Source organism: Hydra vulgaris, chromosome 12 (assembly GCF_038396675.1).
Source record: "Hydra vulgaris chromosome 12, alternate assembly HydraT2T_AEP".
Classification (NCBI taxonomy): domain Eukaryota; kingdom Metazoa; phylum Cnidaria; class Hydrozoa; order Anthoathecata; family Hydridae; genus Hydra; species Hydra vulgaris.
This window is the reverse complement of record NC_088931.1, coordinates 45,320,504-45,337,500: the sequence shown is the minus strand read 5'-3', so window position 1 is coordinate 45,337,500 and position 16,997 is coordinate 45,320,504. Positions and strand designations below refer to the sequence as shown.

The 16,997-nt window shown below is 29.1% G+C and overlaps 1 protein-coding gene across 7 annotated transcripts in view; it reads left to right on the top strand.

The window, feature by feature from the left end:
• LOC101235086 (serine/threonine-protein kinase Nek1) overlaps positions 1–16,997 on the top strand; it is a 295,109-nt gene that overhangs the window by 210,118 nt on the left and 67,994 nt on the right. For all 7 annotated transcript variants that reach the window (XM_065813420.1, XM_065813417.1, XM_065813419.1 and 4 more), the window contains one exon: positions 3,888–3,933. In XM_065813420.1, the coding sequence (XP_065669492.1) occupies positions 3,888–3,933 (46 nt within the window). The remainder of the gene's footprint in view (positions 1–3,887; positions 3,934–16,997) is intronic.

The window sequence follows — 16,997 nt, the reverse complement described above, 5'->3', positions numbered from 1 at the left end:
ATATATATATATATATACATAGATACATATATATATACATATGTATATATATGTATATATATATATATTCATATACATATATGTATATATATATATATTCATATACATATATGTATATATATATATATATTTCATTTAACACCGTTTTTCATATATATATATATATATATATATATATATATATATATATATATATATATATATATATATATATATATATATATACATAGATACATACTGCATACATACATACATACATACATACATACATACATACATACATACATACATACATACATACATACATACATACATACATACATACATACATACATACATTCATACATACATACATACATACATATATGTATATATATTTATATATATGTATATATATACAACCCCTAGATGTTGTCCGAAAGTTTTTTTCATATTTTGTTGACAAAAAGTAAAAATTGAAATGCAAGACCGGAATTTTTTTTTAATAATGATAGACTGCCTGCCCCATCCAAACCCTCAGTCGATGTAGCAGCACTCCCTTGCGGGTCAGGCTATTTGTCAGTCAATGAAGCAGCACTCCCTTGCGAGTCAGGCTATTTGTCAGTCGATGTAGCAGCACTCCCTTGCGAGTCAGGCTATAAGATAGTCAATGTAGCAACACTCCACGCATGATTCACAGTAAAAAAAAATAAAAATAAAAACATTTTATTTAATAAAATAAAAATAAAAACATTTTATTAAAAAAAATAAAAATAAAAACATTGTTTATATTGTTAAAATCATTCACAATATTTTTAAAACATTCTGGTCAATTAAATTTGCGTTTTTGTGGTTTTTTTAAAAAACGATTTATTTGTAATTAAATTAATGGTTTTTACTTTCGTCCAACACGGAAATGTTGGACGAAAGTCAAAAGTAATTAAAAGTGACGTATGTGTTGGCGTAAGAATCACTTTTTTCCTTCCGCTCTTCCCAAAGCCAACAAACTATAGATCTATATATTTATATATATATATATATATATATATATATATATATATATATATATATATATATATATATATATATATATATGTATATATATATATATATAAATATATATATATATACATATACATATACATATACAACCCTCGGAATTAGGGTCAGCATTCGGCCGAAAAAACACTCAAACACTTCAATTTAACCTCAAACATCCAAATCTCAAAATCCCTAAACAAAACTATTTCATTTAACACCGTGTTTCATATATATATATATATATATATATATATATATATATATATATATATATATATATATATATATATATATATATATATATATATATAAACATATATACATATATATATATATATTTATATATATATATATATATATATATACATATATATATATTTATATATATATATATATATATATATAAATATATATATATATATATATATATATATATATATATATATATATATATATATATATATAGTAGTAGTAGTAGTAGAAAATCACTTAACAAAATTATTTCATTTAACACTGTGTTTCATCAATAAAGACTCAATAATAAATTACAAGTCACAAATGTCTTAACTACTGTAAACTTTTACACTTTTATGAAATAAACTGACACTATTATAAAAAAAATTCTTTAAAATTTATTACTTTTGGTTTTTTTGAAATATTTTTCATAAAGAAAGGGGGGGGGGGCCTAATGTAGTTGTTATTTGAGCTCACTTATTTTTATAGTTTTTTAAGTGAAACTTATTTTCGTGCCTACATTTAGAAATCAATTCTGATTTTTTGTTTAATAAACATTTTTGGTTTGCATGTGTAATAATTTTAAATTTTTCTTGTATGCATGGCATGCATTTTTTGTAAATATTGCTATTTAGAGAGGAAACAATACATTTATATACCATATTTTTGGATAAACAACTTCCACTCATTGGACAATTGTTTTTTTGTTTGCAATCCTGGGCAGTTATGGTGGAGCAGAAATTTTTGAATTTGTTGGACTATATATTTTAGATTTATTAAGTAAAATAATCAATATAAATGATTTAGGCCTTTATTGCGACAATGATTTAATAGTAATGCGTAAAAAACTGTTCCACAGCTCTTTTAAAAATTTTTTTTTTGAAAAAAGCAAAAGTAATTAATTCTAAAGAATTCTTTTTATAATAGTGTCAGCATATTCCACAATTTAGATTTATTAAGTAAATCTAAATTGTGATTTATTAAGTAAATATAAGTTGATGAAACACAGTGTTAAATGAAAAAAGTTGTTTAAATATATATCTATATATATATATATATATATATATATATATATATATATATATATATATATATATATTATATATATATATATATATATATATATATATATATATATATATATATATATATATGTACATATATATGTGTGTGTATATATATATATGTATATATATTCATATATATACACACATATGTTTCATACAATAATTACAGATAATATTCAATAATTTATTAAGTTTAAATATATATAGATATACATATGTGTGTATATATATATATATATATATATATATATATATATATATATATATATATATATATATACATTATATATATATACATATATATATATATATATATTATATATATATATATATATATATATATATATATATATATATATATATTCATATATATACACACATTATATATTTTTATACAATAATAACAGATAACATTCAATAATTTGTTAAAATAAATATTTAAACATAAATTACATAAATGCTTCATGATAGACAAAATTACAAGTAAAAATCAGCACACAAAAAATACAAGTAAAATCAGCGTAAAATATCTTAAAAGTATATAATTAAAATTATTTGATATAATTATATCAAGTTTTAAAATTTTAAACTATTTTACATGGTTTACAATAAATTTTTAATCTTTTATTTCACACCTCAAATTTGTGACTTAAAGGTATTGCTAAAATTTTTTACATTTAAAAATCAAGAAAGGAAAGTTTCTCAAAATGGAAGAGTTTTATCTATATTAATATTTCAATTTTAAATAAAACTAAAATTGGAAAGATTACCAAAAAACAAGTGAATGATTGAGTTTTCAAGTTTTCTAGATTGCAGTTATTTAGTAATTGTTTTAAGAGTAAATTTAACATTTTTATTTTTTAAAGCAGATAAATATTGTTAAAAATATTAAAACATTTTAACCCTGACTAATAATTCCTGTTTATTAAAGAAATCATCTGTGGCCACAATATTTTAATAATCATATGTGGTTGATAAAAATACTAAAAGTCATAGATGCCAGTTGCTCACATTTTTATTATGGTTTTTAGTTTTGCTTTTTAATTATGCTTTTCAATTATTATATTAATTTTTGATCAAAAATTTTAACTAAAAAGCATAACTATTAATAATATTTTTCAGTTCTTCAACCATTGTTCATAAATTCTCTTCAACCATTGTTTATATATTCTCTCACACCATTGTTCATATATTCTCTTCATCCTTTGTTTATAAATTTTATTTAACCATAAATCATGCTATAACCTGCTGTTTATGCTTTTTAATGTTTATGCTTTTTGGTCATGTATTTTAAAAATGTTTTTAAAATACGCTCAGCTTATTTTGCATTGGTTATTAGTTCTTAAAATCTTCTCCAATTTATTATATTATCTTCCATTGTTTCTTGCTTTAAAAAAATGCTTTTTTTTAAGCAAGAAACAATAGAAGTTGTTGGAAACTTTTTAGGTATGTTGTTTTTATCCAACAAAATTTAGAAGAATAAAAATTGTTAGTTCTTCATTAAATATTTTGATTCTATATTTAATTGAAAGTTTGCTTTTTTATGTTTTACTTTTTATTTACAAGTATAAGTTTTCGATTGGCTGATGGGTCTTACGATACTGAAACAAAGGTAATATTGAGTGTTGTTTTATATTTTATTTTTTGTTTACAACTATATTTTTTCAATTGACTAAGTTTCAATAAGTGTTATTTTTCATTGTAATATTTAAAAATATCTCTCAATGAATTAAATGAATAAGAAATAAGAGTACTTCAATTTAAAAATAAACTTTAATATAAAAATATATGTATTTATGCAATACTTTATTATTTAATATTTTTTAACTACATCCTTAACATTTTTTTAATATTTCATTGTAGTTCATACAATAAATATTTAAAGATTTATAAACTGAAAAAAAAACAACTAATGATGTATTCAATATATATATATATATATATATATATATATATATATATATATATATATATATATATATATATATATATATATATATATATATATATATATATATATATATATATATATATATATATATATATATATATATATATATAAATATATATATAAATTTGTAAAAAGCACATCTAACTTTTATCTTCTACTTTAAGTTTCACCATTGCTGGATCATCAGGAAGAGTTTAATTTATTATTGCTCTGTTCTTTAAGAACATTGAGCACTCTATTTGTAAAATACACTAACATAATTTACATATATATATATATATATATATATATACTACTGTGATCAAAAAGTAAGGTGAATTTTTAATTTAAACTTCCCGCCTTATTCGAATCGTCCAATCTTTTTTATTTTTAAGTTGGTAGGAATGTCATTAACATTTGCGCCAAATTACATGTCAAACTCATAATTATTTTTTTTGTTTACGCTTGTTTCTGAAGTACCAAAAGTGCATTCGGCGATTTTCACGATGTCTAATTTTGTTGAGCAAAGAAGTGCTATTAAATTTTGTTTGCGGAATGATATTTCTGCTGCTGAAACGTATCGAATGTTGCAAAAGGCCTTCGGTGAAGAGACTATGTCTCAAAAAAATGTTTACAAGTGGTACAAAGACTTCAAAGAAGGCCGAGAACGTGTTGATGACTTGGAACGCTCCGAACGACCATCGACTTCAATTGATGATCGCCACATCAACAAAATCAAAGAATTGGGGCTTGCAAATCGTCCGTTAACCATTCGAGACCTTGTTGACATGGTTGAAATATCATTTGGGTCGGTGCAAGCAATTTTGAAGGATCATTTGGGCCTCATAAGACTCAAATCACGTTTGGTGCCGAAATTTCTCAATTTCTTTGAAAATGAGCGTCGCGTTAAAACGTGTGAAGCTATGCTTTCTGACTATCAAGACGTCTACAAACAAATTATTCCTGGCGATGAGACTTGGGTCTACGCATACGACCCTGAAACAACCGACCAATCAAGTGAATACGGTGAAAAAGGCGAGCCGAGACCGAAGCAACCACGTCAAAGTCGCTCAAAAATCAAGGTCATGTTGACTGTTTTCTTTGATTATTGTGGTGTCGTGCACTACGAATTCCTTCCAACTGGCCAAACTGTCAACAAGGAATATTATTTAAGCGTTATGCGACGTTTGCGTGAAGCTATTCGCAAAAAGAGACCGGAATTATGGGCCAATAACTCTTGGATTTTGCACCACGATAATGCGCCTTCGCACACAGCACTGGTTCTTCGTGAGTTTTTCGCCAAAAACTCTACCCATGTTGCTCCACAACCACCGTATTCGCCCGACTTAGCACTGTGCGACTTCTGGCTGTTTTAAAGCTCAAGAGACCACTCCGGGGAAATTGTTTTGAGTCCATTGAAGAGATCCAACGTGAATCGGCACGCGCATTGAAGGCTATCCCTACCGAGGACTTTTCGGCATGCTTCAAAGACTGGAAAAAACGTTGGCAACAGTGCTTTGGGGCCGGGGGGAATTAATTGGAGGGGGACGATACAGATTTGGAAGAATAAATAAAGATTTTTCATTTTATAAAAAAATTCACCTTACTTTTCGATCACAGTAGTATATATATATATATATATATATATATATATATATATATATATATATATATATATATATATATATATATATATATATATATATATATATATATTAGGGTGTTTCATATTTTATCAATTTTTGAAATCAAACTTGCGAATCGATTTATAAATTGACTATTTGTATAAAAATAAGTTTGAGCAAAAAAAAATATAAAAAATTTGATTTTTAGAGTCCCCGCCAGTTCGATTTTGGGCCAAAATTGTCGGGTGTTTTAAACGCCTGGCAATCCAACATATAACATTTTTTTAAATGTTATATGTTGGATTGAATGTTTATCACATAAAAGGAGCATGTCGAAAAAATAAAGAAATTAGTCTACATAATATTTTGAAATTGGTGAAAAATCCAAATTTTTTTTCACAAAAACCTATTTTATTACTCGATGGCGTATAAAAAACTTTTTTTATACCCTAATAAACTGTTTCCAAACCCGGAAAAAACTATAATTTGAATAGTTTTTTTATTAGTGTTAAATGAAGTCTAAAAAAAATAATAATTGGATCCATGGAGTAACATGCCCCGCACACTAACCTTAATGGCCCCTACTTAATAAACATTAGAGAGCAATAAATTGAAAATCCGGAAATTTGATCGGAAAATATTTTTAGAAAATGTATATACCAAGGTACTTAAATAATAATTTAAAATTTAACAACTACTTTCCAGTGCGAAGACAAAGTATTTAAACTAAATTTGCGTTACTAATAATAAGTGCTTTAATATTTTTTTAAATAATATTCAAAATGGCTAAAATTACGAGACTAAAAGCTAGAGCTTATTTATTTGAAGAAGAAAGCCTTATAGAAAACTTAACTCAGATAACTTTTGCAACAAATAAAGAATTAATTCTTAACTTTCAGTTTAAAAGATCTAGTAACAAGTTAACTCCATCCAAAAGGTTTATTGGTTGTACTGATGGGCCTGATAAATTTGCAAAGTGCTCCGGACTTGTCAATTGCCCTGACAACTGTATTCTTTTTGCACTAAAAAAACCATGGTTAGGCAGAGGTTATAAAGATGGATTATTAACGGATAAATCTATAAGGTAAGTTTTATAATTTCAATTTATAATAAAATAGTTATTATAAATTTGTATAATCATTCGAACTTAATAAGCTAGTAGATGATTAAGGTTTTTTTGTAGTACCACTGCAACTAATTTTTTTAGTTGTTATTACGTGTGGATTATAGCTTAATAATGCAAAATATAAGTTGCATCTTAAAGTTAATATTTCTATTTTATTTAATGTATTATCTTAATTTTTTCAGGAATAATATTACTCGTTTAATCGATAGTTGGGAGACATTAAAGAAAAGTAAGAATAAAGACTCTAAAGCAGCAGAGAAATCTAGGGAAGAATTCAAAAAGAAGGGGAAGCAGGTATTTTGGATTGGTAAAGATAATATTAAGGAAATCTTAAAAAAAACGAGCCTTGATAAACTTTCATACTATGTTGATATCCAATTTTTAAAAGACCAAAAGTCCAGTCGTCTTATGACTTTGGGGAGCAAAGACATGAGATATAAAACGGTAAATAAAGATAAGAAGCCTTTAAAAAGTTGTAATATTAAACAGTTACCCCAAATAGACGAATCAACTACAGATCTAGAGCTTCTCTCAGATATCAGTGACGTGAATACAGAATCAGATATTTCTTTTGATTTTTCGCAATCCGGCCCAAGTAACGCAAAACAAGAGTTAAGGAAAGGTTTTGTTAAAGATATTGCCATGACATCAGTCTCAAAAAATATTTCATCAAGAGATCTAGTGCATATATGTACGGATTTAATCGTAAGTTCAGGCGGAAATGTGGCTGATTTTTCAGTGTCTCATTCAACTATTTGGCGAGCTCAAAAAAAATCTATTCGGGAAAATGCTGAACAATATAAGAAAAATGTAAAAATTGCTACCGCTAAAGCTACTTTTCCCATAATAGCACATTTTGATGGAAAAATTATCGAAGACATCACAGAAGGTATAAAATCAAAAAGAGATCGATTTGCGGTCTCGGTAAATATTGATGGTAAAATGAAGCTCCTTGGCATTCCAGCAATTGATTGTGGTACTGGACAAGCTCAATATGATGCTTTAGTTAAAATACTGGATGAGTATGGAATATGTGATGACGTGAAAGGTTTATGTTTTGATACAACAGCTACAAATACAGGAAGACTTTCTGGTACAAATGTCAGGTTTAGTCATAAACAAAACTCAATTCTACTAGAGCTGGCTTGCAGGAGGCATGTTTATGAGTTACATCTAAAACACTTCTGTGAAAGACAGTGCAGTGGAAAAACTAAATCTCCAGAAAACCTAATGTTTAAACGGTTCCAATTAAACTGGAATGACATTAAAAGTAGCATTGACTCTTCAAAGTTTGTAAAATATGACACTCAATCTATTGCTACCACTTTCTTAAAAATCCATTAACTCGATGCTGTAAAATATTGCGAGATTGCTCTAAAAAAAAGACACTTTTTCCAGAGGAGACTACAAGGAGTTATTAAAACTAACCCTAATGTACTTATGCCCTGAAAGAGATTTTAAAATTCAAGCTCCAGGGTGCGTGTCTCATGCACGTTTTATGTCCAAAGCTATTTATTATCTCAAGATTCGGATATTGAGTTTGCAACTGTCTTATGAATTGACAGACGATCAAAAGAACGAAGTGCAGTCTACTGCTGAGTTTATCTCAATCTTTTATACCGTCTAGTTTTTAAAAACTTCTTTACCTTACGCTGCGCCTTACCAAGATATAAAAACCTATTGGCAAATGACAAAATATAGAGGTTACGTAGAACAATATGTTCAGAATTCTGAAACAATTTTAAATGGAATTGATGCCACAATGGTTTCAATGGAATCACATTTATGGTACCTTGATGAAACTTTAATTCCGCTGGCTCTTCTAGACCAAGGTATTTCTGTTGCAGAGAGAGAAGAAGTTGCAAAAATGGTCTTTTCGAAACCAGTTCCTGAATTTTTTCAGCATTCCGAAAAATTAAATTTGTTAAAAACTCTTAACTTTAACCTAGAAAAACCACCAAGTATTGCCCAACTAGTGGGAGAAAACTCTTGGTTCATATTTAGTTTGTTAAACCTTACTAAGCTAAATGATAAACTTTGGTTAAACAGCCCGGCACCACTATGGGAGTATATTGAACAGTTTAAGATTTTTTCCCAGTTTGTTTCCAACCTTGCAGTGGTTAACGACGTTTCTGAAAGATCTATTAAAGTTGTATCAGACTTTGTAAATAACGTTCACAATGAAGACGATCGTCAGGACTTACTGCTAGCTATTCACCAAAGGAGAGAAAACCTTAACAAGGCAAAGACTAAAGAAGATTTGCAATTAACATATCAAGCAATTGCAAAATAGATAATATAGTTTTTAAATGATGACTTTTATTTAATGATGTAATATTGATTTGTAAATATGTATTTTTTATTTAATTATACTTAAACATATCATTCTTTTTTATTTTTTATTTTTTACAAAACCAAAAAAAACTTTGCAACAATACCAAGAAAATCATTTAAAGTTGAAAAGCTACCATATACTTTCTAATCTTGAAGCAATAAAACTAATAACAACAATACCACTTTTAACAATGTTGCAGTAAGTTCATTAAGTCTTTTTTATTATAAAAATAACTAAAATAAACAATTGTTATTAGGCTATTAAGGTTAGCGTAAGAGTTAGGTTACCTCGAAGGATAAAAGAAATTTTTTTTTAGACCTGTATATACCTCATTTGACACTATTATTAAAAAAATCTAGGTTATTGATTTTTCCGCGTCTGGAAACAGTTTATTAGAAAATCAAAAATGTTTTTTATACGCGATTGAGTGATAAAATAGATTTTTAAGATGGAAAATTTGGATTTTTCACCAATTTTAAAAGATTCTGTAGACTAATTTCTTAATTTTTTCAACATACTCCATTTATGTGATTAATATTCAATCCAACATATAACATTTAAAAGAATAAAAAAAAAATTTCGATAAATTTTAAGGTCCCCGCCAGGCCTTTAAAACACCCATCATTTTTGGCCCAAAATCGAACTGGCGGGGACACTAAAAATTAGATTTTTTTTTTTTTTTTGCTCAAACTTATTTTTATACAAATAGTCAATTTATAAATCGATTCGCAAGTTCGATTTCGAAAATTGATAAAATATGAAACACCCTAATATATATTCAAATATTTCTTAATTTAAAAAAATAATCGAAGCTTTATAAAAAAAAAATTTAAGATATCTGTTTTTTGTTGTTGTTGCTGTTGTTGAATGTTTTAAGAAAAATAAGTAATGATACAGCATTTTATGAGTAATTTCATGAAAAAGTTGGATAAAATATATTAAAATTTTCCACCTACTTTCATAGATATTTTTCAAATTTTAACCATTGGTACCTATAAAATCAAACATAAAAAAATGCAAAATTGAGGTCCTCATTCCAAATGGTTTTAAATTTTTAAATGTTTTTATGTTTTAAAATTTAGCTTAATGTTCTTCCTCTTTTTTTGACTACATCCAGATGTAGGCAACTTAAACTATCATGAATAATGATGGATATCTATCATTATGGGTTTTTAGTGGCAGTTTAAGTTCCTCCTTTTTATGAATAATTTCAGTTTCAGTGGAAGAAAATGACAAATTAGTATATGACCATTTTTGAGGATGCTGAAAATAAAGATGTAGATGCACTATTGATTTTTAGTGATAGTTTAAGTTCTTTCTTTTTATGAATAGTTTCAGTTCCAGTGGTTGAAAAAATATAGCAAATTATTACTTGACCAATTTTTGAGGGTGTTGAAAATAAAAATGCAGAGATGGTAACCAATTAAAATTTTTAGGGACATTTTTTGATTTGGGTTGTTTCTTGTCAAATCAGTTGGCTCATGTCACCCCATGTTTCAGAATATGCCATTTTTTATATATCATGTAAGGTTTAATAATATTAGGATATTCTGAAATTTGGAACCTCTAACACGTTAACAGTCTCCTCTATTATTAGTTTGTAGGAATTCTGTTTTTTTCAGAATTCTGGCCTGATTTGAGACTTTTAGTTCATTCTTGTTTTGGCCAGAATTACAATATTTCAGGTCGGAATACCAGACTTTTTTTTTACCTGTAGTTTTTAAGACATTTGACACAGACTATGTAAATTAAATCATAAAATCATTGTCCTACTGGGCAATGAAGAACTATTGGTAAACCTAGGTAAAAAGTACAAATTTCTAAACGAACATGCTGTAATTTTATTTGCAATAATCAATTATGTAAGGATTTCTTAGAGAGAGAGTTTAGGGCTATTTTGGTACAAAAAGAGTTGCTCTTAAGTTTTGGCCAATAAAATAGCTCTTTTTTCATCAAAATATTACCTGCCTCTGAGAATAGTCTCATTTTAAATGTTACTTAAATTTAATAAAGTTAAAAAATATAGGATGCCTAATACAGTAAATATTTCAATTTAACCTAAATGGAAAAACATAAAATAAAGTAATCGTTTTAAATATAAATATTATGCAGGTTAAAACTTTTAATACATAAAATTATAAAAACAAATAAAAACAACATATTAAATTTAAATGAAACAAGAATCAAATTAATGAATTAGGTTATATATATTGTAGGTTATAAATATGTATTATATAGCCACTATACTAAAGTGCAGTCTTCACTTTAATCTTGAAGTTAAAATATAACATAAATATAATTCTTGTTACGGCCGGAATTTATTTACAATACCGGCAAATTGGGTTTCAGCTGGAATTTAAAATGTCCATTCCGGTACACCCATTATTAATTAGCAATATTTAATAAATTGAATGAAGTAGCGACTTGAGATTTGGTACATAGACAATCTTCTTCAGTTTTAAATATCAAATAAAAATGTTTTTTTAAAGCACTTTTTGAGCACCTTTAGAGCAACTACATGGAAATTTAATAATAACTTTTTGGGTACATTGATGGTTGCACTATCACATTGATACTTTTTTTCTAAGCTTATTTTCAATATAAAATATAGTATCAAGCATCACTATTGAAGCTTTATATATATTATTAAGCAAAATATATTATTACTTTTTACGTCTTCTCTAAATACACTCTATTATGTAAAGTATATATAAATGAGTCAACGTCTATGACAAAATTTGCATTGTCTTAACTTTACATTGTGAAAAGTTGTTTTTGAAGTCTTTTTGAAATCAATAATAAATTCATACAATATTTCTTTGTGTACATACAGTGGCAGAAAAAAGTCATGTGTCCAATCACAAGTTTAGTTCATTTTACAGAATTTGTTATTTATATGTACTTAGAATGATGTTTTAATTTAATATTGATACGTGATGCATAGCAAAGACCATTGTGAAGTTGTTTTGATCAGCTATCCCAAACAGTTATGAATAATAAATCAATAATCATATTTTGAATCACTAATGTCACATTGTTCAATACTTGCATGACAGGTTAGAATGTAGTTCTTTTAATTTTAATGATTTAAATGATTAGACTGCGCATATGAGTAATTATTTTACAGTTTGGCATTCTTTGTATTGAGATAAATTGGTTGATATTGTGTAATGTTTGTACTGACCATGTTGTTTTCCATATGTTGCACAATTATTATTTGATATTTACGTGTATTATGATATAGTTAATGATATTACTTATATATTTATATTTATTTGATGCTTTAATACTGTCTTAAACTATTCTTGTGTTTTCTTATAGATCTACTTACTAAAAATTAATAAATTTATTAGCTAGTTATACAAGTATGCCTGGAAGTAAGAAATTCTCTTTTCAGTAGTGAATAATGATTGTAGCTAAAGTTACTGAGAGTCACAAAAGTTACAGCAAAGTTGCGTCAGATATGAAGTTTTTAAAGAACACAGTGACAGGAATAATGATGAAGTTCAAGAAAACAGTGGAAGAAAAAGATAGGTTTAGAAGTAGACAGTCGAAAAAGACAACATCTCAAGAGGATTAGACCATTGTGCGCCTCAGTTTGAAGAAGTATGCCATTCTGCTGTGGAAATACAAGCTTTAATGTCTGATGATCATGATGTCAATATTGCAGATAGAACTGTCCGCAATAGGCTGCAAAAAGTGGGGCTTCGAGCTCATGTCGCTGTGAAGAAACCACTTCTTACAGCCTTACATTGTCACCGAAGGCTTGACTTTGCAACTGCTCATTGAGGATTTTAGAAGATTAGAAAAAAATGCTGTGGACTTGACTGGGGGCGGTGAGAAAAAATAAAAGCCTCCATACATGCCTGTATCCAAGAGATTAGGTTTGTTAGGAGGCGCATTTATTGTCGGAGAAAGAAAATCATTAGCCCAATGACTGTCACAAAGAAAATCTTGAAGTAAATCCCAGTCAGCTTTAGAGTAGTAATAAGTGGTGCGATGATAGGGTTCGAAGTACGAGATGAAAGATTTATAGAAATTATTGCATGGTCAAATCCACTTAAAGGAGAACAAGGCAAAAATGAACACAAACTAGGGTCAAAGACAAGACACAAATAACGGAGTCATGGTATTAGGGTTGTCAGGAAAAGGAGTCACAAAGTTAGCTATCTGAGTAAAAGATTTGAAATACAGAAGTTTTAGGCTTTAACACCACTGATTTGAAAGACACCAAAGATTTGAAATACAGAAGTTTTAGGTTCTAACACCACTGACTCTGCTGGCAGGGTCAGTGGTGTTAGAACCAAGCTATTCAATGTAATGAGCATTAATGTCACAAATAACAATAATATTGGCACAATGTTAATAAGATAATATTGGCACAATGTTATAAAGGGTAAAAAGAATGGCACCATTATAAAGGGTAAAAAGTCTAAAATAGTGCAGTCTTGGAAAAACGGAGAACGATTAAGACAAAAAGAAAGTAGAAAAACAGGTGCTAAGTGGAAAGAACATAAAAGAATGGTCAGCAGATTCAAACCTGATTTCTCAACATGTAGGTGAACTGATGTACAAGTATGACCAAGCTAAGCACATGACAATTGGAGTATTTAGTAATCAAAGGATAGTAGCCATCAATACTGAGATCTGAAGAAGGAACAGCCAAATTTAAATTTGTCTCACAAAGAGCAAGCCTAATTAATTTTGCAAGTGCTTAAATTCGATGGAAAGTTACTTAGAAGACCAAAAATATTTGTAAAAGATATATTAAAACAGTAAGGTGGTGGTGATGTTTTTTTGTTTAATATTTTTGGTTACTTTAGCCATGGTTTGAATTAAAGAGGATTTGACTCATTCATAAATAGAGCATAGCATCCCAAGCAATGAGCTATGCAGTTGTCTCAGTCCTGCTAATTCAAAGTCTTAACTTTTAGGGCTCCTTATATGGCTTTGACAATACACATCAAAAAAAGCAATTATAGGTACACCAACCATGCACAACATGGCACTGTTAATAATTTGATATTTTACAACTGTTGATGGAATCAGCCTCTCTGAGAGCTGCCACAGAGTTCAGGAAATATTTCTAGCAGCCAGTCTTGGAACCATTAAACTGAATTTTAGAGCTGTATTTATTAGGAGATTTGTATAGCCATTTTCAAGGAAAAATTGCATAGCCAATATCAAAGAGGCACAAGCAAAAATCTATGAGTGGAGTCAAGAAGATCCAGCATTTATTATCCTAGATAGGAAACAATGTAACAGGTTTATATCTACACCAGCCTAATAAATGAAGCTGATCAATAGAACTATTCTGCTTAACCCTAAAGACTTTGCCTTGTTGGCCTTCTACAAGACAGTAGCTGGATCTCTAATCTTTACTTAAGCAGGAGCCCCATGTTACATGGCTACATGATACCAGTAGCAGGGCGATCATTATGATCCTAAACCTGACTTGACCTGGAGTAGTTGAGAGAAGTTACTTCCTGTAAGCAGTACTTTAAAACATTGAATGTCTTGTTTTGGAAATGCAAAAACATTACATTTAACAAAAGTTTTATAGTTGGAATCACTAGTTGGTAATTGAGCTAATACTACATCAAAGATTTAAGCACAAACATTATGATTGGTATAGAATCAACATGGTTATTCTAGATTTTTTTAAACTAAAAGTCACATTAAAATATTTTAGAAAAATATTTAAATGTGATTTTTAGTTATAAAATAGCTCTATCCAGTGTACAAGATAAAGTACCAGACCATAAATTAAATTCTTCAAATTTTGTAGACTTTAACCCAAATGGTGAACCTTTTCTGGTTTATAAAGTACACATTTTATTGATGTTGAGTGCTGCATTTTATAATTAAAATGTTATTTAATAGTATTAATTTTCAGCCATATTCTATTAGAGCCTAAATTATTCACATGTTCAAAAATCAGATGTTGTCAGATCAGGTTATCCTGCTACTGGTAACATGTAACCCAGTACAATCTGCTTCATGTCCTGCTGCCTTGTAGGATACGCCTTTTTAGGCAAAGGCTAGGAGATGCCAACTCCAATTTAAAACACCCCCTGCCTTGGGGCTCTTGGTTGAGTAAAGGCTAGAGATGGTGTCTCGATAAAAATACTCATCTTGGGCAGATGTTAAATGCACCCAGCTACTGTCTTGTAGAAGGCCTCCTAGGCAAAGACTTAAGGGGTAAACAGATTCTATCTGTTGACCAGCCTCGCACCCCTTCTTCATCTATTAGGCTGGCGCAGATGTATTTTTAATACATTGTTTCCAGTTTAGGATGTTGAATGCTGGATCTTCTTGACTCAATGCATGGGTTTGCTTGTGTCACTGTTTTTATGACTAGGCAACTCATTCTATTATCTCCTTATGAGGGTACAGCTCTAAAACTCAGTTTTATGGTTCTGAGGCCGGCTGGTAGTCAGGTTTCCCGAACTCTGTGGTAGCTCTCAGAGAGGCTGATTCCATCAACAGCTGAAAAATATCAAAGTATTAACAGTGCCATGTTGCGCATGGATGGTGTCCCTGTTTGTACTTTTGGTGTGCATTGCGGAGGCCACATTTGGAGCCCTTTGTTACGGCTTAGGGTTTATTAGTAGTAATGAGGCAATTGCTTGGGCTATTAAACAGTGTTCTGAGTACTATCTATGCTTTGAGTCAAGTTCTTCAATCTAATTTAAAAATGAATAAAGTACCAAAAATTATAAAACACAAAAAACCATCATCATCACCAAGTTCTCTAAACCTATCATTCACTAATATTCGTGGTCTTCGAAGTAACTTTTCTTCTGTTGAGTCTTATCTCTTGCAAAGTTCACCAGACCTACTTGCTCTTTGTGAGACTAATTTGAGTTCGGCTGTCTCATCTTGTGATCTTAGTGTTGATGGTTATCTTCCTCTGATTCGTAAAGACTCCAATAGTCACATGCTTGGCCTGGGCATTTACATTCGTAAGAATTCACCTGTTTGTCGTGAAACTAGGTTTGAATCCACAGACTATTCTTTCATGTGCTTTCGTTTAGCACCACTTCACTCTATTGCCTTTCTCTTTGTTCTATATCGATCTCCTTCATCTCAAGACTGTACTCTTTTTGATGTTATTTCTGATCATATTGACCAAGCCCTCTCTCTTTATCCATCAGCTAAAATAGTTGTTGTCGGTGACTTTAATGCTCACCACTCTGAATGGCTTGGCTCTAGTGTCAGTGACTCTGCAGGCATTAAAGCCCACAACTTTTGCCTTTCTCAATCCCTAACTCAAATAGTCAACTTTCCAACTCGCTTTCCTGACAACCCTAATCATTTACCTTCTCTATTCGACTTATGTCTTGTTTCTGATCCTAGTCAGTGCTCAGTTTCTCCACATTCACCCTTAGGTGCTTCTGATCACAGTTTGATCTCTTTAAAACTAATATCTCATTCTTCTTCATCACCTGAATACCCCTACTATCGAACCTCTTACAACTACAGTAAAGCTGACTGGGATTCTTTCCGTGATTTTCTTCGTGATGGCCCTTGGGTAGAAATCTTTCAACTTCCTGTCGACAAGTGTGCTTCTTATATAACTTCGTGGATTCAGGCTGGCATGGAATCTTTTATTCCCTCTCGACGATTCCAGGTCAAGCCTCACTCTCCTCCATGGTTT